Genomic DNA, 25241 nt, shown 5'->3' with positions numbered 1-25241 from the left:
GAAGGGTGGGGGCAGTGTGCCGTGTTAATATTTATTTGGAAAATGTATATTTGAGAAATCGCGTTTTCAATGTTATTTTATCTCAGGATGCAAGCACAAAGTGTATTGTTGCAATAAGAAGTCAGGTTTCATGTGACATCGCCTGTAAACGTCTGAAAAGCAAACAAGATGCACAGAACATCGACTGCAGTCTTTCAAATAGAATGAAGGCTTACACGAAGAAGCATATCTTAGTCAAAACTAACAAAAATGTATGAACGCGCTCTTTCTCGAGAGCGCGAGGGACGGAGGGAGAGAGACCATGCAATGCAATTTTGAAGTTACATTCTACTCTTCCATTTTCTGCCAGAATGATCTCCCGAACTAAAGTCTATGTTTTTTGAGACTGAAAACCCCCCCACCTTAATTTGCTTGGGGAGGTGTTGTCAAAACCACACAGCTAATTAACTGTTAATTGATTTAAGACTACATTACAGTAAGAGCAGAGCTTGAATTGTCAGTGGTACGGAATTGTCAGTGTCACTTAATTTATCCAGTGAGGTCCTGTTTGGCATAATTAAGACTAATTTTGTGTTAAAGGTATATGCACTGCAACTATAACTGGTCCCTTTTTAATTGGATAGCCAAATTATTTGCTTAGATGCTTGCAGATGGTCTTAATTGGGGGTTAGGTTTAGGATATAGATATTGGGTAATATCAAAGTTATGGTTAGATTACTTCATTACCTCCTGAGTACCAGCCTACTGATTTTGTAGTATTTGATTGACATTTGATGATTTTAAAGGCTTTGGCTAAGGCTGGAATAAGCCACCTCAAGACAAAGGCTATTCAAAGGCTTTTATCCCTTTTGAGATTTGTAAGACTTAGCCGTGGAGATGTGCAAGGAGCATGTTGATCCAGCCAAGGAGTTGCAGTTGGCCCAGCTCTGGTTTAGCTGCATCCAGAAGAGGCTGGAGACAACAGGCCTGGCGGGGAAGATAAGCACAGCAAGGATACTGGCTGAGGACGGATAGGGTTTACCCGGGTTCTGCTGATTCAAGGATACTGGCTGAGGACGGATAGGGTTTACCCGGGTTCTGGGATACTGGCTGAGGACGGATAGGGTTTACCCGGGTTCTGGGATACTGGCTGAGGTCGGATAGGGTTTACCCGGGTTCTGCTGATTCAAGGATACTGGCTGAGGACGGATAGGGTTTACCCGGGTTCTGCTGATTCAAGGATACTGGCTGAGGACGGATAGGGTTTACCCGGGTTCTGCTGATACGGACCATGGACTTCAGCAGTCCAAAGTCTTGGCAATGATGACACAGATGTGACTCTATTGTCTAGGCCCAAGGGCAGAGCATCTGAGTAAAAACACAGCTATGTGCCAACTGGTGTGGCATTTAATAGTGTTTGTGATGGTGTCTTTCATGGGACTAATATCTGTTGTTAGGGAATATATTAGGTATACAGTGCATTGGTGTACTGTCATTGTGTCATTTCCATGGTATGAGATAATAATAGTTTAAAGAGCCGTGTGTGACAACGATGCCTGTTCCTAGAACCTCTAAATAAGTCAAACTATTGCATGATACACGATACACGAAATACATAACAGAACTCAGGATGGCTTTTTTTAGAGTTGTTTCCATGTGCGTTGCGAGGCCTTTTTCAACACAGGCCGTTTTCAACACAGGCATGCTACACACAGACACACACTACAGGCTAAATGATACAGCAATTGAACCACTCTTGATAAGACAGTATTACCATCTCCCTAGGATGGCAAATGCTTAGACCAGGGCTAAATTAGCTCAAAGTTTGTTTTATGAATTTTTAAAAGGGGAATGGAGGGCCTCTGGGTGCTTAGAAAAATTGCACATTCGTAAAAACATATTTACATTTGTAATTCAAATTGGCAATGAATGTGGCAAGAAAGCATAAATCTTTGGCGGGGGCCTGTGGGAGAGCTGAGGGGCTTTCTCGTGCGTCACAGCGCGACGATGTCTGTCTCCCCTGCTCCCTCTGACAGAGCCAGATGGATTTGGTTGCACATCCACTTTCTTTCCTCTTCGCAGACCTGAAGACACCCTGCTTTAATCTGCGCACACTGCTCATAGCCTCTTAGGGGGAAAAAATATGTGACTGACTGGATTCTGATAGGAAACTCTCACCATTTCGAAGAGATTTACTCTGCTCAAATCTGAATTAATCCATTGGGTCTTTACAGAAAGCAAGCCCAGCCATTGGTTTCTAGGCATACATTAAAACAATTTGCCCATTAAAGCAACATTATGGAATTGTGGTCTAAAACTAGCAACTTAACTACCTGAAAAGAATACAAAAACCTTGCAAATACCATCAACAGAGCCTGGTTGGAATTGGTAAAAGCTTGCTTACATGCTAACTGGCATCTTTTGGCGATATTGTTTGGGATGTTGTGCCGTGAAAGCTCTTCTTTCATTCTTGCAGGGTGTTCCGTCCTGGACTACAGAACTACATAGTGCATAGCCTGGATGGCTTATGGGAACAACAGGTGTGTTTGTCTGTCTTTCACATGGCCATATACCATCCCAATGAATTTGAGGACGATACCCAAACATACCTCAAATAGTGGCAAATTGTTGCATTAAGGGGAACTGAGGTAATACAATGAGCAATGCTTCACCGAAATACTCCTGCTCACTGCTTTGTCGCAGTCCATAAATCACGGGCACAGAGTCACAACTGCTACCTCTTTGAATTGGGACATGTTGGCAGAGTGCAGTTAAAGTAATGCATAAAGCAAACCACATCGTTGTTTGTTTATTAATGGAAAGCCCAGGCGATGAGAACTTAATGTGTATATTTATGGTCAGGGACCTGAGTGAGAACATGTGTGGTGGAGTGGATCTATTCTCCCCCCGAAACACTGAACTCTCTATGACGCTCTTCATTCCCCCCCCCCGGTCCAGTGTCAGTGATGTCATTGTAATGGTTCCTTCACACAAAGCGGGGCTTGTTCTGCATTACTCGGGACATGTGCTGGTGTCCACCTTCTTTGTCACCCCTCAGAAACCAGAATCCAAATACTGACAACAGAAAGCTACGGGGGTGGTTTTCTGTACGCCGGGGTCATTAATATTCCCTCTAGCAAGGTTTATGAATGTTTTCGGTTTTCAATGCTTTGTTTTCACAAAAAAAATAAAAATGCAATTTTAATTATGCGTGCACAATTAGTTTCAGATATGTGCAGGCACAGTATGAACAGTTTTTATTGTGCCGTAGACAAATGTCTCCTCATGGTAAAAAAAAAAAAATCACAGCATAATTGTTGACTTCTTCTTCCTAGCTGTTAAAGAAAACTGTAAGATTTATTTTGCAAGTTTTCGGTATGTGCAAGAACAGGGGGGAGGTAATTAACACCTGCTACTGAGGAACGTGTTGTTTGATTTTCAAGGAGTCTCCGCCGTGGGCTTCCACACACACTGCACACACACGCACGCACGCACGCACGCACGCACGCACGCACGCACGCACGCACGCACGCACGCACGCACGCACACACACACACACACACACACTGCAGAGGCCGGTGTGGTCAGTCCTTCTCCCTCTCGCCACAACAACAGATGGTCTGTCTCATGGTTACTGAGTGGTCAGCTTCGGTTACACCACTGTGAGGACCCCCTCAGCTTTTAAATATAATTCAGCCCACACACACACACACACACACACACACACACCCCTGTACACACATAAACACGCTGTATACACACACACACACCCGTGCACACATAAGCCCACTGTATACACACTCACACACACACACACACACACACACACACGTACACACATAAACATACTGTATACACACACACACACACACACACACACACACACACATCTTATAGGGCTGTGTTAAGGGGCAAAAGCAGGAAATCCACTTGAGCAGGGAGCGTCCCAAAGCCCCTCAGATCAGTCCTGTGTGACTGCCCCGGCCCTTCTGCCCTTGCCCAGAGTGTAGAGATGAAGCCCAATAGGCCTGTTTTACATCTCAGCACTGTATCTAGTCCTCCCTCTCTGGGGCCTCTCGCTCACTGAAGCTGCTCCCTCAGGTTTCACCCATTATCACCGTTTTAATGAGGGATTAGTTCCGACACTGGGCTACACCAGCCAGTTCGGGTTCCCAGAGCATATCATATGTCAGATTCATGAAATTGTTCTTTTACCTCCCCCCCCCCCCCCCCCCCCCCCCGTCTCTCTCTTTCCCTCTCTTTCGGTGTCCAAACTCCCCTGGTGCCTCGCTCCACGGGGGCTTCCTCACTGTCCTGATGCTTCTTCAGTTGTGGGTGACCAGGTCGACCTCCGGCGTCCATCACCGGCACCCCCCCCCCCTGACAGTCCCAGCGGAGACAAAAAAATAATTAGATGCCACCTGAATCAACAGCTGAGGATTTGCCGAATCCATAACTTACGTGTCGAGTTTCATGGCTGTTCCAAGGCACAGCGCGAGGACAGCGGGGGGGGCTGGCGGTGACCCGGCTCTCCTGAAATAAAGGGGTTCATGTTATAAAAAGCTTCACAGCGTGACTGAACCTGATGTTGGATTATTTGTATTGAAGGTCTCCATGGGTTCCAAGCTGATTAGAATAGAATGTCTGACCTGACCCATGCCTGGGTTCACAGCTGTGTCAGTGTGTGTGTGTGTGTGTGTGTGTGTGTGTGTGTGTGGGAGGGGGGGGAGGGGCAAACAAATGCAGAGGCGCACAATTAGCTAAATTAGGAGCCAGGAGAGCCCAGGAGGGGGTCAGACAGGGAAAGTGCTGCGTACGACAACAGCAGGCTGTAAAGCAAACACTTAAACACAATCCTATTAAAAGGGACCTATATCTCCCTACGAGAACAGTTTACATAAGGGAGTTGATATTCTTTATTGTGCTTGTTGTACTGCTTTCTGTCCAGGCGCTCATGAGCGATGAGTTGAATGGTTCCCTCTGTGCTCTCTGCAGTTCTGTCACACACTCTCCCACAGCTCTTCATCCCCCCCCCCCCCCCCCCCCACATCGTCAGAACACTGGCTCGTCTTCTTTCAAGTACACACAGAAGACGTTTTCATTCCCTGCTACATCGCAAGACAGTATTTTTTTCCCTCCCTCTTGTTTTCACATCACTGTCTTTGATAGACTTCAGACAGCATGTGTGTCTGTGTGTGTTGAAATGAGATTGCCATTTGCTTTTGGGTGCGAAAAAGAAACATTAGCATTTTATAATGAGTCGACCATTTGACAATGTCAGAAAGACACCAAACGCACGTCTGCTCCGCAATCAGTCTGGAGCCGGAGTGACTGAGGCATCACATGCTTAAGGAGTGCTTGAAGCCCAAGATCTTACATGGAATTCGACGTTGTGTTTTCAGCTTCCCCTGGATGTGTTTAAAATATTAAAACACAATGAACATGAACTGCTTGAATACTGCATGCTCGACGCCAGCCTTCTGCCTTCCCGGCCTCCCCCCTCCGTGCGAACCAGATAGCGATCATGCCTGGATTTGATGCATTGTTTCATCGAACTGGAACGCTACTCGGAGCATACCTGGCCGGTTCCACTGTAGACTTTGTGAACCGAGTTCCACCCTTGATTTAACCCCCCCTCTAACACACACACACACACACCTTGGTTCGCCACACTCTCCAAGCTCTAGGTTCCATAAAAACCCATCAAAATGTCACCGCAGCCATGGAGACCGATAACCAATAACACTGGTGGCCAGCAACGTTGTGCGCCCATATTGGCATCTCCCAGATATATTTGCAGTGAGGAGAGTGCAAACAGTCCATCCGTTACAGGGGCTTCCTAATAAACAGCGTAGTTTCGCCCGGTGTTTCTGAGCGAGCGCTGGCCGTGACGAGCAGGGTAATAATGTGCTCCATATGCAGCCTTACGCGTAGCACAGTGCATAAAAGCAAACACACAATGAGGAGTTATTGTCTTTGGCCTGGCGGCAGCAGCAGACGCCAGCAGTGTGTGCAGAAACAAGCCACAGGCAGCCCCACAGTCATTGTAAAGCCTCTCACTGAGCCGCGCAAAGTAACATTATAAATATTAAGTCCATTTGCTCAAGGTGTCGCTCCCTTTGCACTTAAATAATAAATAATAATAATAAATAAATAATATGTAATTGCCATAAAGCGTGGAGCTTGCGGCAGTGAAGGTATGCGGTAGCTGCTGTGATGTCATACACTTTTCATGTGAGTGCCAAAGTGTGTTCAACAGATAACAACTTAGTTAAGCTGCCACCCCGAAAGGGAACACTTTGAGTTATATTGTAGAACTAACCCAAGGAATGGGGCAAAGGTATGTGAGATACATTTTTTATTCTTCCCATAGCCATGGTCCAGGTTTTACATTTTCCCATTTTCAGGTTTGCCTTTGGATATTGTGTTCTACAGACCTTTTAGAAGTTAGTTTGGTGTACCATCGGTGTTTATCCATTTGGGTTAGGGTTAGGGTTGCTCTTATCCAAAGTGACTTACAATTGAGATTGAGGAACGACACTCAATCTACAGTAGGTTAGGAGACCTTTTGAGGGCAAGGTCCGAACCAAGGTTTGTGTTTTTGTTACACAATATATATATATATATGCATTTGATGCGGTTCGCTTTGGTTTCACATTGCAAGTTTGCGAGCGCACTAAAGAACTTTATGATGATTTATCTAGGTCCTGTCGCCATCACCTACGTGGGCTGCGTCTCCCTTCCTCACATTGATTCGTTTGTAAACGGGCCGTCCAGGTTGTGTTCAAGATGACTGATTTACTGGACCAAATTACCCTCCCCATGTGCTACTGCGGCTCAGCTTCACTTCTCTTCCAGTTCTTTTTCTTCTTTCTGTTTAATCGGTGACGATAGCCTGCCTCAACGTCCTGTAGTTGGACCAAAAGTCCAGACCATCCAAGAAAGATAACACTGCGAATGAACCGAACCATGGTTCAGTTTGACCCGGACCGAGTTCACCTCTTTTGATCAGACCAAATTTTGGTCCTTCGGTCCCGACCGTGGACCGAGGCACCTTTCACACTTCTTTCGGTTCGGACCAAACTGAAAAGTCTGAAGGTCCGGACCAAACAAGCTAATCATTTAAGTTCAGCTCATTCATTCAAAAGATGAGCTTAAACTACCTCAATTACAAAGACATCTTACACTGTTGAAAATACGAAAAAAGATAACCCCAAATCTGTAGTATAAGCCTGTGATATAACTGCTAAATAATAAATTTCCTATTACCAGAAGATAAAAGTAATGAGTGAATGATTGTGGGTCAGGGCATGGACAGAGCAACCTAATGACCAGATTCGTACTTCCTGAACTTTAAATGTTATGCCCCTTTAGTGCGGTAGCGTTATAAAGCTGCTTGAAGCAACTGCATCAAATCACGGTGAATCACAGTGTCCTCCACTTAGACTTCATAAATGTTGTCCACAGTAGACCACACATTTGCTGTGGTCTGTATACATTTGTAAGCTATTGTCTCACAGCTTCAGTGCCATGAAAAGCTCATCCTCTGCTCATTTAATCACGTGTAAAAGAGTTATGCAGTGTGCTTATGACAGGCAGAGGTGTGGACTCGGGTCACATGACTTGTGTCAGAATCATAGACATATTTCATAGGTCAAAATATTTATATTATTTTGCTGACACGTGTTAGAGTAAAATCACTCTTTCGTGTTGTTTTGGAGAGGAACCACCATACGAAGCAATATGTTGTAACAAGATAAGTTTTACTGGTAGATACTGACACAATACAACTCGCCCAACAGACAATCAAGTACAGGCAAGCAAGCTGGAGAATGCATTCTGATCTGATACAGGCGATGCTCAAACTTTTAAGGCCTAATCCTGTGATGTCACTCTGGACCCCTGGGCCGCCCATCTAACGATCTTAAGATTGTGAAATACTGTCTCGTCCACTCTGCACATAGTAATAACACATGATTCTTGTGGTATTTTCCATTTACAGAACCTCTGCTTTTAATCTGCTGACACCTCTATGTCTGAAAGCTTTCTTTTATCTGCGCCACAGACTGACCACTTATGATTTCTCTTTTCGCTGCCCTCTCTCACAGCCCTCTGTCCCAGTTTTAACTTGCTCTCTCGTCTGGCTTTACATTTTCCACGTGAATTTAACTTGCTGTCTCTGACTGATTTTTTCATTTGATATACTTCATTTGATACATTTGATAATTCAAATGTATCTTACACACGGACATAGCCATCTGGCTAGTTAATGTTTTTAGCATAACCCAGGGGTAGCATGCCGTGTCAACTGTAAAGTTCACATCTCATGAAACTGACTAAATGACTTAATTAATGGTTGGGGAGATATCATTTCTATGTTAATGATAAGATTACAAAGTTTAAAGGCTCTTAAAGAGACTTAATAAACAATGAATTTGTCCCACCTCTGATGATAGGTGGTTCAAATGTTCTGCAGTTCTGTTTGACTTTTAAACCACCTATCATAAACACACAAAAGTCAGTGATCTCAGACTACTCTGATCTGTTATACTAAACCAGAACAGTATTAGAATGGTTCAGAGCAGAGCATTCAGCTGTGTTTTGTGTTCCAGCACAGGCATAGGCAGCATAGACAGGTCCTCCAGTAAGCTTCAACGGCATGTTTTAACGTATGAATGGCTTTGGCATTGATAACAGACCCGTGTCAGCAAACAGAGAGAGTCCAGCGCTGCCATGGCATCTATCTACAGCCCCCTCTGCCTCAGTCAGTACCAGACTGTATGGACCCTATCTCCAGCCCCCTCTGCCTCAGTCAGTACCAGACTGTATGGACCCTATCTACAGCCCCCTCTGCCTCAGTACCAGACTGTATGGACCCTATCTCCAGCCTCCTCTCTCTCAGTACCAGACTGTATGGACCCTATCTTCAGCCCCCTCTGCCTCAGTCAGTACCAGACTGTATGGACCCTATCTACAGCCCCCTCTGCCTCAGTACCAGACTGTATGGACCCTATCTACAGCCCCCTCTCTCTCAGTACCAGACTGTATGGACCCTATCTCCAGCCCCCTCTCTCTCAGTACCAGACTGTATGGACGCTATCTACAGCCCCCTCTGCCTCAGTCAGTACCAGACTGTATGGACGCTATCTGCAGACATCGCATTTCTCCCCCGCATCTCAGTGCAGTATGAAACCTGTGTTTGCCGTGCGGTAAAGGGGGGTTGGAGTAAATGCTGGAAGTGTAGATTCCGGTCTCTGTGATAGCAGGAAGCATCCAGGCAATATGGGCATATGCAGCATTTATGAGCTGAGCTGAGATTCCTGGAGATGGGCCTGGCCGTGAGTATGGGTGTCGGGTTACGGTAATAGAAAGACTACAAGCCGTGTTTAGGATGAGTTCCTGCCGTCATTAAGCACCCAGGGAGGAGCGGCTGGCCTGGTGTCTGCTTTCCGCACCATTACAGCCACAGGCGTACGAGACTATACTGATGAAATCACCTAAGTGCTTATAAAATGCACAGTTAAATAAAGCGATTTCATGCATTGTTTCAAACACAGCATTGGACTGCAGAGAATAGAGCGGCCCAGACAGATGGGGATCTAATCAGTGATGGCGAGAGTCTCACTGGGAGTGAACTGGTGTGCCTGAGTTGGTGTCCTGCATGACCACCCACAGTGAGCAAAAGCAGCAGCCAGCGCACGCTTGGAGAGGCTTGGAGACCTCTCGTAAATGTGAAGGCTATATTGGGTCTGTGGCCGGAGCCACCCTGCTGCTCGCCCTGTGCTCAGCTAATTGATTAGGTCAAAGGTCAAATTGTAAGTGACAGTGAAAGGGAGAGGCATTTCCTGTTGCTGCATCTATAATTCAGTGGTTTCCACTTTCTCTCACCCCTTTTGCTCTGAGTCTCTCTTTGTGTGTGTGTGTGTGTGTGTGTGTGTGTGTGTGTGTGTGTGTGTGTGTGTGTGTATGCAGAGGGGCACAAGCTGTCTAAATCCGTATCTGCCAAAACCCCCCTGCAGCGCTGCCGCCTTGAAAGGTTGGTGGTGTTCTCGGCGCGTCCCTGGACTCCGAGTCGACCGCACAGAAACATTCTGACGCTTGACGAGCGTGAGCTTTGTTTGTTTTCTCTGGAGTTGCTCCTCGGTCCCGCGGAGAGAGCGCGCCATAATAAGAGTCTGTCACAGGCCAGACTCAGAAGTGTTCCTCAGAGCTACAAAGCTGAAGTTCACCACTGAGAGACCTTTCTGCGAGGCTGTGGGGGGAAAAGTAATTATGTATTTTGTTATATCAGAGTCCAAAAGGCAGGTTCTTCTCATTTACAAACAGTAAGTTCAATGGCAAATGTGTTCACGATCCAAGAGCGTCCTAAAGTGTGTTACCTCTCTGTAACCGCTAGCAAAACCACATGCCTCACCGTAATGGCCAGGCGTAGCTGATTTAACTAGCAGGAAATGGCGAGGTCGTTCATCCATCCATCCACCCATATGGTTGGGAGAAGAATGCCTGGGGCAGGACATTTGTTTCAGGTGAAGTAGTCTGCTCTGCAACCTCTAAGGCCCCCATGGGGATCACTCCCGCAGCAACCCTCTGTTTACTGTTTCCTCCAGCACTGGACCATGCCATGGTCGACGAACCCCTGCTTAATTAAGTCACTGGGGTCAGTGTGTTTCTTGCCTTAATTCTCCTGGGGGATGGGGATGCATTTCTCCTTAAGTAGAGGTGTTTAGGGTGGGTATGTGTGTGTGTGTGTGTGTGTGTGTGTGTGTGTGTGTGTGTGTGTGTGTGTTAAGTCTATGTGGAGCCTGGCACTGTTCTGTATTGCAAATAGCCAACAGCAACCAAATCCTCTACAAATACTCCTAAAAATTCCTGAGCAATAAACACACACATCTGCCAGTTAGAGTCTCTTATCATACACCATGCAAAACAGGTTTATGTTAAATAAATGCTGAATTCAGAGCCTCGCCTCGCCTCGCCCATGCCAATTCCACGTCCCATCAGACTGGGGCGTTGAGGAAGAAACTTTCCCGAGTGCCTGGAGTGGAGAGTGATGTTAGATGTATCCGGCAGGAAACCACTCCTGAATCCTAAAATGGCTGTCTGCTGACGCACCACAGCCAGGCTGTTGAAGAGACTGAAGAGCCAAAGCACAATGAGCCACTGAGGGATGGTTTTGTCATTTTGTTTGCTTATTTATTTATTTGTGAGTTTTAAAGGGGATGCATAAACCACCTGTCTGTACCTTGTTCTTTTTTGCTCCAAAGGCTACATCATAAGAGAAGCCAGCCTCATCCCACCATGGATACACAGAGTTCAAATATTCATTTAATAGTCCACTTTAAATCCCAAATAAAACTCAAACTATTGTGTAGAGTGGACAAAACATAAATATCTTGGGGTTATGTGGTTCAGTTAATGTAACTACATATAATTTGTCTGCAAAAAAGTGCCAAGTGCCATTTACACCCTCTCAAATGCAGTTTTCATCTCCCCATCTACATGCCGTTCATATTAATCAGCACGACAGTAAGGGATGCCTTGAATGTGATAACCAGCTGTGCTTCAATTTTCAAAAAGGTCATTCTCTGCCATTATCAATCTGATTGCTTGTGAGGTCATTCTCTGCCATTATCAATCTGATTGCTTGCGAACAACAGCTTTCCAAGTGTACTGGGGGAAAAAAAGGAAAAAGCAAAGACTCTCTGGTGTTTCGTAATGACAATTACAAGTTGGCGTAGCATGTACAGCTCACGGAAGCATGCGAGACATACCAGATATTTTAGCATGTCCATCTGTAAACAATATTAGAAAAGCCCAAGTAATTTCAGAACTGCACGCAAGAGTCAAACTGTGGCAACCACACAAAACCCTGCTCTATTACAGTAAGGAAGGTCCAGTTATTTTCCGGATCTTTTCTAATGACAGGATCTGGAGAATCTGACGGGATTTATTTTATAGACGGCGGTCTTAAAGAGACGCTCAAGCTTCGCCTGTGTTGTTTGTCCAGGAAATGCAAAACAGAAGGGTTTTGTGGCTCTCACCCCTGGGGCTGCCCTTTCATCTCAGACCAATCAGAAAGACGCAGGGGCCAGAAGGGGGACATCACAGCTCGGACCTTAACCACTACGGACTTCCTCCCTCCCTTCTGTAGTCAAAGTATGCCCGCAGGGCTTGATGAAGGGGGGCAGCAGCTCGCTGGCCTCTTCCCAGCACAGGCCCTGTGTCGTTTGTGATGGACCTCGCACTGAATATTAACCAACCAGGGGATCCATTACTTTTTAAATGATGAAAGCAGCCTCCCATTGATCTCTAAAAGGTCTGCTCCCCAGTGGGCACTTGGGGCTCTTTCAGCCATTTTCATTAGTGTGAAAGGAAGTCGGACTATTTTCCACAAGTCCCAGAAAAAAAGGGAAGTTTGCAAGAGGTAGTAGAACAAGAAGAAGAAGAGTAGAGTTTCTACTGTCTTCAAGTAGGCTGGTCCTTATGCTGCTGGAACTAATCCACTTTGCCAGAGACAACATTTTCATTTCACAAATGCCTTCCAATAACCCCCCTGCCTGAGTCAATAACAGGATCAACATATCTATAATTGCTAACTGACCCCACTGTCCACCTTCCCCCGACAGTTGTCAATATTCATCATAGGCTCGGGCTTGTTGTGTCAATCAAAGACATACTTGAATGGCTTCGGTCTCTGTCCTCACCGCGCAGCGGTACATTCCACCTGGACACAGAGTCCCCCTAGCCCACATCTTTAAACAGAAATGTCAAATAGGCCAATCACTCAGACGCTAGCATTTCCATTCCATAATGTTGCTGCTGCTCTTCCATATTTATCAGTGGCGGCGCAGCCCACACAAAGCCCCACTAATTAAGGTGACTTTCCTGTGAGAGCAGGGAAGCATGAAGTTGCTCAGCATTTAGATCACCAATGCACAATTAATCAGAACTACAAAAAAAAAAGCCTCAGTGAAAGCCTCTAAATTTCAGAGCAGGAAGCTCTCTTCATTATACTGAGGTGCCGAGAGTAGAGGCTTTAATCTCACAGCTTTTATTTTCAGGGGGTCTCTCCTCACTAATGAGCTTGTGTGAAAAGATTTCAAACAGACCGTTGGCGCTAGGGTTAATGTAGCCCCACTACTGTATATTTTAGTTTACAGTCCAGTCGAATTATTCAATCTGAGCAACATCCAGAACTGCATTTATTTCAGGCACCTCTTGAATCGTATTTGCATGAGTTGTCAGCAATGAGACTTAGTTTGAGAGTCATTAGGCTGTGTCATGGTTGATCAGGCACGGTGCCGTGTGTAGGCACAAAAGGCGACGACAACTGTTTGAGAGAGATTACCGTGACATTGTGAAAACATTCAGTGTCCAAGTACGGATGAAATCCCCAGTTTTGTGATGTTGAACTTCCCCATTCAAATTGTGTTGGTATCCCCAAAAGAATTCTGATATAATTGCTTCATGAATATGACCTTTTGGGTAAAGTAGGGCCCATCAAAAAGCTTGCCTCCGGATGTGAAGGAAACTTGTGACATTGAAAAAAAAAAGCACTCCTTATCTGGTGGGACTATCTTAAAGGCTTGCCGAATATTCTTCTTTCCAGCCTTGGCTAATGCATAATTGCCCATTGTTGTGAAACAGTACAACTGTTAGTTTCACTGAACACGAGGGAATGTTGTAAAGAATCAGGACTCGATGGTGGAGAGATAACGCTGAATGACCGTTGTGTCTCACTATTTCTGCTTGCACCCCATGCTTCAGTTCAGTGGGCAAGACTTGGGCCTGGATTACACCCCCCCCCCCCCACCCCAGCCAACCCCCCCAGGATGAACTCATTTGTGCAGGCATGTTCTGCTCTGCTCTGCCTCCTCCACAGACCCTCTGGAAGCACCCGGCTCTGGCTACTTTGATCGTGGCTCAGAATTGGATAGAGAGTTCGACAAATTTAGCAAATGTCAACATATTCCAATGGTCTTCAGCCAATGCTGCTATGCATGGGAGGAATACTAAACAGATTCGTCTCCAAACCCTCTGTGATTAAATCACCATGCATCAAATTAGAGATTGTGTTAGTCCACTAAAGCAAAAATGGGAGAAACAGCGACAGAGAGAAAGGCAAAAGTGGTGCTTCCGTGATTTTTTTCTAAGAAATACACACAAATCAAATGGAAAATGTGCGTTGTATTTGGTCAGTCATAATTGGATCGTTTTCAACGAGGAAAATGTACTGGAAAAACAAACCATTACAAATCAGTGTTCGTGAGTGTTTTTGAATTGCAAAGTCAGTCCGTGGTGAAAACAGACCACATCCATTTCCTCACCCAAAGTTTATGTTTTCATGTAGGGTCAGTGGTAGGTTACAGCTCTGGGTTGGATCGGTGGGACAGAAATCTGTGATTCGAAGCTCACAGTGGCCCTGGGAGGTAATCATGGGAGTTCTTGCGGTAACCGACTTGGACAGCCTATTGCCAACTGCTTCCATATGCGGCTCATTTTTGTTGAGAGGGTCCCAATGTCTTTGTCACAAAATAGGTTCCACTGGTTCGTTTTACCAGGTGGACTGTCAAACCCCAAACACAGTGCATAGGTTAACACTCTTTGAGAGGGTGCAGTTTAGTATGGGGTTAACCCCCACAATTAGCATGACTGATGGGGCGAAGGCTATATAAATATCATTTAAAGAATGCGTGAAACCTAACTTCTAGCTATATACTTCCATATGACAGAAACAACATGGTGTGGACATTCCACTACCACACAAATGGCACAAATTATTGTTACAAATTGATGCCTTCCATTAGCGGCCCCTCATAGATCATTTTCACATGTTCCAGGCTTCAGAGGCCACCACTAAGAGGAAATACTGTAAACATCTTAATCAAGACAAAAGCTTTCTCGGTAGTACACATTGTTTTTCCTTTAGCACTGCAGCTCCCCAACACCCCTATGATGTCAATCAAAATGAGGGTGGAAAGAAATTCATTTTTTCCCCCTCAAGGCCACACAGCCTTTCAAAACGTTCTCTCTGTGCACTATTCTCAGCACTGGTCTGGTGTGGCTACAGACATTTGGAATGCTCAGGGTGAAGGCAGATCATGGCATGAAAAGGCCTCAGCCGAGATAAAACAGAGCGAGTTAAAAGTCCTGGCTGATCGTGAGTGACAGGAGAGACTCAGCATGGCGGTGGCTTTATTCTCACATTGCAGAAGGCACCAGCACAGCCGTCAAGGATCACACACGAACAGAGGCAGGGTCTGGCTCAGGCTACACAGCACTGGGAATGCAGAGGTACTTTATGAAAAATCTCACTCACTCACCTTGGTACTTTTCAAATGTCAGACTACGACAAATTGCAGGAAAGTAATTGTTCAGAGATGCATAGGTGGCATATACGTAGGTCCCATGTTCAAGATTCAGATAAAGGATGATAGGATACCATAGTTCAGTGCTTGCAGTGACAATGTATGGAACATTAGTGGCTATTTCTATGGAACAATCAAACCTGAGCCAAAAAGGCAAGCCTTCAAAGCTCATTTGCTGAAAAATCCTATTTCTAAATCCAAATTCTACTTATTCTACCTTTCATTTGAAGCAGTATATATTTCATAAACATACAACTGTGAAGAGGCAAAAGTTTCAGGGTTATGAAGTAACACTTCAACAAATGAGTCTGTTATGGCTATCAACCACCACTCCATTGTTGCCGTTACCATGGTGACTATAACAGCCAGAAACCAGACAGAAAAATAAGCACAAAAGAAACCTCTTAATTTCACTTGCCCGCTCACCAGCTTTCCCAACACATACTGTTTTGATGCAGACTTTGATGTCTCTATTGGCATGTCCTTCTGTTGGAGAAATGTATCTTTAAAAATTGTCTGCTATTCAGGACCCAGAGGCCAGTTGAACACACTGTATTCAGACAGACCTTACCAAACCATACATATTTATTTTCTCAGTACATTCTTCAGATGGCTACTGACCCTCTATATCGGACTGGCATCTCTGGCACAGATGTATCCATTTTCATTTCCCAAATGCTTTATATATTAATGTGTGTATCGGCTTATTTATTAATAATAATGAGTCTTTTGCACTCACATCTTATCTGATGAAAAGATCTGAATAATTAATCACAATTAAATGGCACTAAAGCTTAATGATCTAAGTGTAGTTATCAAATCAGACTGCCACAGTTAACATGGCTATGACTGAACTAAGACTTGGGTCTGACCAGGTCATCTGCATCTAAGCCTGCAGCACCAATGAAAATTGCTACAAACTTTGCCTCACTTCCCCCTCCAGGTAAACTGTACTTGCTCTGAAGTGACAGAAATGGAAAAATAATGATGGGTAATTGTGCTGGAATAAATTCACAAAAAATGAATCCAATTAGCAAATCTTCCAACTCCATTTGTCATGTGTATGCACAAGATGATTCATTTACTGCAGAGTCGAGAGTTTCTGAAGTATTGACATGCTTGTGCAGCACTAGGCAGGCTTCATGCGGACATGTTGATTGCATTATTGTGGCCACCACCACTTCGCAATGGGCATAATTTGCCTTCTTCTATTCCCCTACGATCTCATTTTGAAATGTAAATTACACGTCCATGGGCCTTTGGTTGGCTGGAATGAAAGATCCTTTTTTCTCTCTGTGGTTATAATTGTCTCCTATTTGCCTTTGTCTCCCTCTCCAGCCCTCCCCCTTCTCCCTTCTGCCTCTCCATCTTCAAATACATATCAGCATCAGGGCTCTCTTTCTCCTGGGCTGTGCCCTTTGACCCCCACGCTCCACCCACACCCCCGCCCCCCCCCCTTTCGCCACAGTGGGCCATTCTGATGGAACATTCCAGAGACGGCGCACTCCTGCCGAGGTCTTGGCAAGGGCTCAGAGGAACAAGGCCGATCAGTTTTTGCCGGGTCCAGAGGTTGTTCCTGCCAGGCTGGCTCCCAGGTGGCGGGCCACTCGCAGAGAAGAACCCTTCCCTTTCATCCCCCCCGAAAGAGAGAGCATCCAACTCGCATCTCCCTGGAATGCAGGGAAACAAAACGCACTAGAGACTGCGGAACAATAACCCATTCATTGATCTGTGCAAGATAAATACTGTGTTTATTCACATATGGCAAGAAAAATGGCCTCCGAATTAGAAAGGCTGCTTATGACAGAGAATTCTCAGAAGAACAAGAACTAAGGACCCTTCTGAGGGGCAGTTACTGAAACGGAACTAGAACTACACTACAAGCACAGAATAACCTGAAACATACAATCTAAAATGGAGGATTTATACTGAAGAGCAATTACACTGTAAGAGGGTGTCCAGACCCCAGCTAACTATAGATGTGTAATTATCTGAATTGATGGGATTGTCAAGGCAGATGCTTGGATGAGATGGTTTGGACCAATGCACGTGCACCACTCATGTGTTCTGCGGTAAAGGGGATAATCCAACCTCACTTGCCACTCTTTATTGGACATCTCCCAGTTAAAGGAAAAAAAAGAAAGAAAACATGGATTAATTGCTGGGCTATGTAATAGATGGGACAGAGACAGCCACTGCCAGGAAAATGAGACATTTTTTAATGGATGAGGACATTGACAGAGACACTCAAGAGATCAGCATACATCCACATCCTCAGCCCTCGTAAGCTCCTCTCCGCCTCCTTTCCGTCTCTCCTCCACACACTGCCAGCAGCATCGGAAGAACAGGCCATTACCCCTCGCTCGCTCGCCAGCAAACCCAAGCGTGCGAGACTGCCTGTCTGCCTCCCGTCTGCCAGGTAGCGCTTGTGTAACGCGCTCGAGTCACGTCTGTTTTCCTACTCTACTGCAGTCGAGGCTTACTTACGTAAGTCCCGGCAGACCGTAAACAATTCACTCATTCACATCACCAAACACACTGCCATGATCTGTAGCTGAACATGAGGGTGCTGGCATGGGGTGGGAGGGGAACAGGAACACGGATCCCATTCTCAGACCCGCATTTACCTTTAAGATGACGACGAAGAGATTCAAAAGTTAGAACTATAGCAAGATGGATAGCTGACTTGAACACTCTGCGATGAGGATGAGGATGGGGAGGGATGTGTTGTGTTGTGTTGTGTTGTGTACGTGGGGCTGGGATGAAGTAAACAATGAAGTCTGACAACAACAATTTGCTGTACTGTACCAACTGCACCGCAATTACGCTTGCTGCAAATGGAAGTGCAGTGATTACCTCAAAGAAAAGAGTGCAGACCGACTCGTATCCCTGATGCATAGATGCGTTTCATAACAGCTTGGATTTAGAGAGAGAGCAGAATGGTGCTTCTGGGTGCATATAGAAGAGAGACTATAGAAGAGAGAGTATAGAAGAGAGAGTATAGAAGAGAGACATTGTTCTCTCCACTGGTGAGTGGTGAGAGGGAGATGTTCAAGTTCACCCTCGTGTGATAAAGAGTACGTTACACCTCAGTATTTGGACCTGTCCTGGGACCGCAAGTGTGAAAGTGTTGTGTAACGTGTGCAGGGTCGTAGCAGACATCATCACTTTGAAGGTGCAAACGGGCAGCTTTAAACCTGGCACGCACATGACTGCTAACGTCACATTGAGATTTTCACTTCTTTTTTTTTTTTTTTTTCTCTAATAATGTGGGCTGGCTGTTTTTCTCTTCTTCCTCCTCCTCCTCTTCACTGCCGTGGCCCGTGTCAGGATTCACACCAGGGACTGGGGGTGGGGGTCAGGTCCAAACTGGTCACACGTCCGTCATCTCGTCCTCCGTCTCACCCTCCGCCTCCCCCTCGTCTTCCTCGTCCGAGGTCACGTCCGGCTCGTCCATCTGCGACACGCACTTGGCACACGAGCAGACGAACAAGTAGTTCTCCCTGAAAGAGAGCATGACCTTTAACCCCGCAGCCGGCTTTGCTGAGCACAATGAACAAAAAAACCACACCACAGTACTGAGGCAGCCACTTGTTAGCGGGTGAAAGAGTGAACAGTTCACTTAGAAATCCAATCTGTGACCGGCAACCACCAACCACCACCACAACACACACACACACACACACACACACACACACACACACACACACACACACACACACACACACACACACACACACACACACACACACACTCCCTCCCTCCCTCACTAACTTATGCGTGCATTAGACACACACACACACACACACACACACACACACACACACACACACACACACACACACTTGGCGTCATTTCATTACATTTGTGCTGGACAGCGATGAGGAACACTAATTTGTTGCATGGAAGGCTCACCACGCTCCAGTTAGCCTCCCTTGAATTACAGTGTAATTTCAGTGGAACCAGATCTTTTCAAGGTGAACGACACCTCCACCCACCCCCACCCCACACACACACACTTGGACGGGTGGGGAGTACAGCTCATACCTGCCACATATTAACACACACACACACACACACACACACACACCCTCAGCTCAAGTTTCCCTGGGTGGGAATCAGCTTCCGCCCCTTCCGGCAGGTAACTAATCAATGGAGAGAGCTGAAGCCCAGGGGCAGGCTGCCCTCCCCGGCTCCAGATGTGTTTGCCCCAGATGGGGGCTATTGATCCCCACCACCTACACACCCCTCCTCAGCGCCAGATGTGTTTGCCCCAGATGGAGAGCTATTGATCTCCAGCGCCCCCCCCACCCCCCCACCCTACGGGCAGCCGCTCAGCTGGGCTTACTCAAAGCCATGTACTCTCCACGCGCAGAGGGCAAAAAGGCATTTTAACTCTATTACTATGTGTAAACTACACTGATACACTGGATAACATGCACAACATTGGAAGGAGATAAGTTGGAGGGAATGAAAGAGGGAGAGAGACAGACAGATAAATAAATAGAGATAGATAGATAGAGATAGAGAGAGAGAGAGAATGGATGAATTAAAAGAAGAAGAAAACAAAACAGTACTCTTTTTTTTCACCCTGTAAATTTCACGACTTTCTCCTGTAAAGAGCTGTCAGTCTCTTACCTCAGGATCTTGTGGCGGCTGTGGCGACTGCGGTCTCTCTGGCAGCAGTCCAGGTAGCTGATGCAGATTTCCTGCGAGAAAACGCAAGGACAGCGCGCTCAGACCGAGGCAGATAGGGGGATTCATGGCACAGCAGTCTCCAATCGCATGATGGAAGCGCTAAGCTCACACTGCAATCCAACTTTAATGCATTTATGTGACAGAAATAAACATCCAGGTCGTTACAGGGAGAAAAAAAAGAGAGGTTTGGCACAGGTAGGGCTGCTATCCATTCAAGGATCACAGGTCTGAACCGCCAGATTACTGACCCTGTGTGTCTGACTTGAGGGTATTCTTCAACAGTAAAAACGATATATGAAGAAATCATTAGTAATTAATGATAAATATACACATACACTGTTCTGCTATCTTAAAGCTGTCTTTACGTCAGTGCTGTGGGATTTCAGAGGGGGCAGGAAGAAGGTGCTTGGGTAGCGGGGCAACATCAACTATCTGATTTCTGCACCTTTATACTCCATTAGACCCATTTTCCTGCCTTTCAAAGGTGAAGCTTTTTCAATATGCCTGACAGGCTGCCAAAATCTCAACCAACCTAACCCTATTACAAGACTACAATTTTAACTGACAGTGTGGATCATGTATGTGTGTACAGATGTGTGTGTGTGTGTGTGTGTGTGTGTGTGTATGAGTCATAAGTGTGAATCATGCACTCCTAGTTCATCAGGCCAGCTCCCCTTACCTCTCCTGCACCGATGTCACTCAAGGCATTGAGGTGAAGCAGGAAGTTGTTGTCGGGGAAAGTGACTTCAGAGTTGGGGATGCAGCTGTGGTTGCCTAAGCAACGCAAGACAACACATCAGTCAAAGCCTTCACATTGAACAGCAGCACATGCAAAAATATACTGCTTTTTTTTCTTTAGAAAATCATATTGACGAAATTGAATTTGACAAACTACAGAAGTCAGTGAAGGAGCGTTCTGTCTAAGTGTGCTTGTCAGGAGTGAACACGCTCAGTAATCTACCCCCACGGGGAAGGGGCACAAGTTCTAGACGGGGGGGAACTCACACGAGCTCTGAAGCAGGAAGAGACCGGAGCCCTCGCAGTTCAGGAAGTCGCCCGTCTCTGCGGACAGAAAAGGAGCCGAATGAGAATCTACGGGGTGGAGGCCTCACCTGCTGTCGCTCAAAATCAATCAGAAGCGAAGCAAGTTTAATGTGCAGAGTGAGGGCAGGAAGCCAAGCGTGGATGGGAACGAGAGGGAAGAGGTGCACTTCTGTCAGGCTGTGGGGTTGTGCGTGGGTAGGCGGGTGGATGTCAGAATCCATCAGGTTTTAGACCTGTCAGTGTTTATAAAAGAGAGGTAATGTCTGTGAATGTGTGTGTGTGAAAGGCCGACAGACAGGGATGGGGAGAGAGAGCGAGAGAGAAAGACTAGAGAAACAGAGTTTGCTAGATGTTTCTGTAGCCGAGAGGAAATGGTGACCTTTTTCTATGTCTTTGTATAACTGGTCAATAAAGGCATCCAGCTGCTCCCTCTTGTGGCCAGGAAGCTGAAGTGCATCACAGGCATGGACCCACTTGCTGAGGGAGCTGGTAAGATCATAGAAAATCAGACATCTTTTACATGAAACATTAGAAAGCTCCAGACTGACATATCAATAATATGGAAATAACTAGGCAAACACAAACAGTAAAGATGGACATTTGATGTGTCTTTACCTGGTGCCAATCCCCTGGCCATTGGTCCCCACCAGGGAGAAGAGCGAGCGGAAGCCCTCTGGGGTAAACCACTGCACAGAAATAGACAGAAAGAGAGACGCGCTTTTATGTTAAAATGGCCAAAGTTTTTATCTTCTCATCAGTGTAAAAGTGACTCATGCCTCAGGGGAGATGAGCATTTCTTGAAGAAAGTTAAGATGTCTTTAAAAGAAGAAAGTTGAAAACATTATTAGCAAGTTTCACAAGTTAGCAGGTGTTAATGAGGAACCGTATGAGAGTTATACAGACCCGGTCGAGGTGGTCGTCGTAAAGTGCCGCTTTGAACAGGCTTCGGAGAAGGGTAAGTTGTCCCTGAAAGAGAATATTTGTCAATTAAAATAAATATCTCAGGTACAAAACAAATATATCTTCTATCAATCTGTCAGTTCACTGCAGCACAAAGAGATACATTTGCAAATGGTATTTTTTTTTTTTTTAACTACACATTAAGGACCTATTCAGGAAGCTGACAAATACCTGAAACTCCTCTCCAAGTAGCTTGTGAGCAATCTCCTCTTCCTCGTTGGCTGAGCGACTACAGAACTGAGACAAGAGCCTTTGCCAGCGCCCTTTCTCTTGAGCCTACAGAAGCATTAAACAGAGCACAATTCAGCTCGTCTCACTATTTTTGCAGTTTAACACAACTATTAGACTATTGTGAGCATAAACATTTTGAGTTCAGTGTCGAAGGGGACAAACATTCTACAAAGGCTTTTGCCTCAGACAGAAACTCTTTGGATTAAACATACTTTCTCGAATGATTTGAATGACAACTTCTAGTCACATCCCTGTGTTGTGAGGCGCATCACCGTATTGTGATATGTGATATGCAAGTTAGTTTGTATGTTGTTTTCAGCTAGCTAGATATGTTTTATCTAATCTCTCAGTCAACCAAATTTTCCATTAGATGGAAACATGGCATGAGGCACGCATCATATGAGTCTGCCCTGATATCAAGCGCTCCGAGAGGGGGCTATATGTGGGCGCGGGGCCCCTCTTCAGTCAGACTGAAATTGCACATGGCAAGTGCAAACTCATTAAGTCAACAGCCAACCCCATTTCCTGGAGCATGACATATAAGGTGCTTAAGAGCAAATACAGCGAGCAGCTCAGCCAATAATAGCCCATGAATAAAACCCCTCCAATATTGGTTATGAAGCATACATCTACATAACAATCCCAAATGCTGCTGAAATGTCTGCCTTGAGGCCCTTAAGACTTCTGCTTCAAACTAAAGGTAAAAGAAAGAAAGAAAGTATATATATAAACATACACTTCAGGGGAAAATATCTATTTCAAAAACATCTAAAGCTTTCATACTAGTGGGGAAGTGTATCAAGGTGTCATAGTGCATATTTCTGTACACCTACATGTATATACTTGGTGTATCTTTGAGATATGAGCGATATGTTCTTGGTGGAATGTATACAGCCATAACAGAAGCAGAGTGTACACAGGAGGAGTTACCTGTTTGACTACAGCCACCATCTTTGCCATCAGCATGATGCTGGAGGTTTCAGGGGGATAGTGGACACTCCTGAGGAAAAGACAAATGGATGGTTAGTCCTCCTGAATGCAGCATGACCTAACAGTATCTCCTTGGCAACAAGAGCCACAGTAAAGCTTGAAATGCTTGTTTGATTTGCCAAAACAAAGAATTTCCAAATTAACAACTACTGATGTTATTCTGGAGGCGTTATTTTAAATATTGTTCCTGTGTATGCATGCTTTCGAGTGCATTTCTGTGTTTCAGGAGTTTAATAGAATGTATTCACAATTTTCAGTCCCCAGTCAAGAATCAAGATGCACAGAATTCACAGGAATAATAATAAAAAACATATCTTATCACTTTGCCTTCAGGATTACATCATCCTTGTACAGCAACATTTTTTATGTGTGTACAAGAAAACTAGATACCTTTAAAGCATCTCATTTCCATATTTATTTCCCCCTGTTCACTAGCTCATATCAACACCTCTCACCTCCATGCATCCTGCAGTTTGTTCATGGGATGATCCGGGTCGTCCTGGGAAGGGCCAAGACACAGGACTCTGTGGTACTGCTCTTGTGCAGCTTGTCTACACTCTGCACTGCAGTACATCACCTGCAGAGGGAGACAGAGGCACAGAATATTATGAACAGTTTTTCAATCTGAACATTCTGTACCACAACACCAACGGAAGGTCTTTTGTCTAATCTTAGTATTTTAATTGGTCCTTAGAGGAATCTGACTAATGACATTACTTTCATGACCTTCTGTGTTACAGCAATTCCCAGCATCTGACTTCTCTAGCAAAGAACAGTACAGTGTGGTAACTGGCAAGGTCTGCAAAAGGCAAAGGGGGGAGATGGGGAGGTGTGTAGGTAGAGTAGGTGGCCCACCTGGCACTGCGGGCATGCTTGGTGCAGCTCGGACCGCACCCTGCACAGCTCAGGGTGGGGCAGGCTGAGGGCAGGAAGCCCACTGAGTCTCCGTGCATTCTCCTCAGCGGTTTCCAGGGACCGCAGGCAGTACTCACAAGCTGAAGAGAAACAGGTATGAAAAGATGGATACATATATATATATATAAGAAACAATTGAATGCAGATGCTCAACCTAGTTGACTGAATGTTGAGTCATTTTGACACAGAATTTGCAACTCCACAATTCTCAGCAACTAGAACAATGGTCTCAAATCTAGACATCTTTATGATGACACCAAACAAGTGCACACTGGGGGATGCATTTGATCCAGTCTCACTTCACAAAGGCAACTTACCTTTATATTTGTATAATGCATTCCACAGGAATTGAGAGGAGACGAGTGGACGCTCAATGAAGATAGTGTCACCTTTGCGGATATCTCTCTTTGCAAATAACCCCTTTCCCTACAAGGGTCACAATAACAGAAAGTGACTGATTAATGAGGTCTTAGAAGAAGCGATCAGTAATAAAATCATTAGGACTGATAATGGCCTTGTTATAACATTACATCTGATCGGGCGTTGGACTTGCTTGTATGAATGCAGAGGTAACGAATTTACTTACGTTGCTACACATGTAACGTTAAACTCAACAGGATTTATTCATCTTAAATATAGTTGCAGAGCTGTCAGAGCAACAAGACAAATTAAAGCTGTAACATACAACGAAATAAAAAAAGTGCACAATTAAACTAACGTTTGGCAAAGCAATGTAACTAGATTAAACGTTATCTAGCTTTAGCCGAACCACCATTCGCTTCTATCACAATCTCATGCACAGATGAGGGACAGCTATTGATTATGTAAACGATAAGTACACAATTAGCGATATCCGTTATATGTATCAACACTGCTTGATTGAAAAGGCACCGTTTACCTTTATATTGTCAATAAATCGGACTTCTACAGCACTGCTAACTTTGCCGGGTTCCACGCAGAGATAAAACATGTCATCTTGGGGGGCCGCCATGTTGGAATTTCTTTTTCAACCTTGACACGTGGAATTGGCCAATGGCACGTCTCGTTTCTCTTCTT

At 45.2% G+C, this 25241-nt stretch overlaps 1 protein-coding gene across 1 annotated transcript; it reads right to left on the bottom strand.

Annotated features, from left to right (window-relative positions):
• Positions 1-17543: 17543 nt before the first annotated feature.
• Positions 17544-25201, bottom strand: smyd5 (SMYD family member 5). The gene is made up of 13 exons (XM_012837830.3): positions 25084-25201; positions 24503-24611; positions 24126-24265; positions 23726-23847; positions 23211-23280; positions 22221-22325; positions 21993-22055; positions 21705-21775; positions 21469-21575; positions 21051-21107; positions 20725-20819; positions 19986-20056; positions 17544-18850 (listed from the first exon to the last, which is right to left on the bottom strand). Exons 1-13 carry the CDS (start codon positions 25174-25176, stop codon positions 18721-18723), a joined length of 1233 nt encoding a protein of 410 aa, XP_012693284.1. The 5' UTR covers positions 25177-25201; the 3' UTR covers positions 17544-18720.
• Between the last annotated feature and the right edge of the window lie 40 nt (positions 25202-25241).

The sequence above is a fragment of the Clupea harengus genome, chromosome 20 (genome assembly GCF_900700415.2).
Source record: "Clupea harengus chromosome 20, Ch_v2.0.2, whole genome shotgun sequence".
Lineage (NCBI taxonomy): Eukaryota > Metazoa > Chordata > Actinopteri > Clupeiformes > Clupeidae > Clupea > Clupea harengus.
This window is presented reverse-complemented; position numbering and strand designations above follow the sequence as displayed.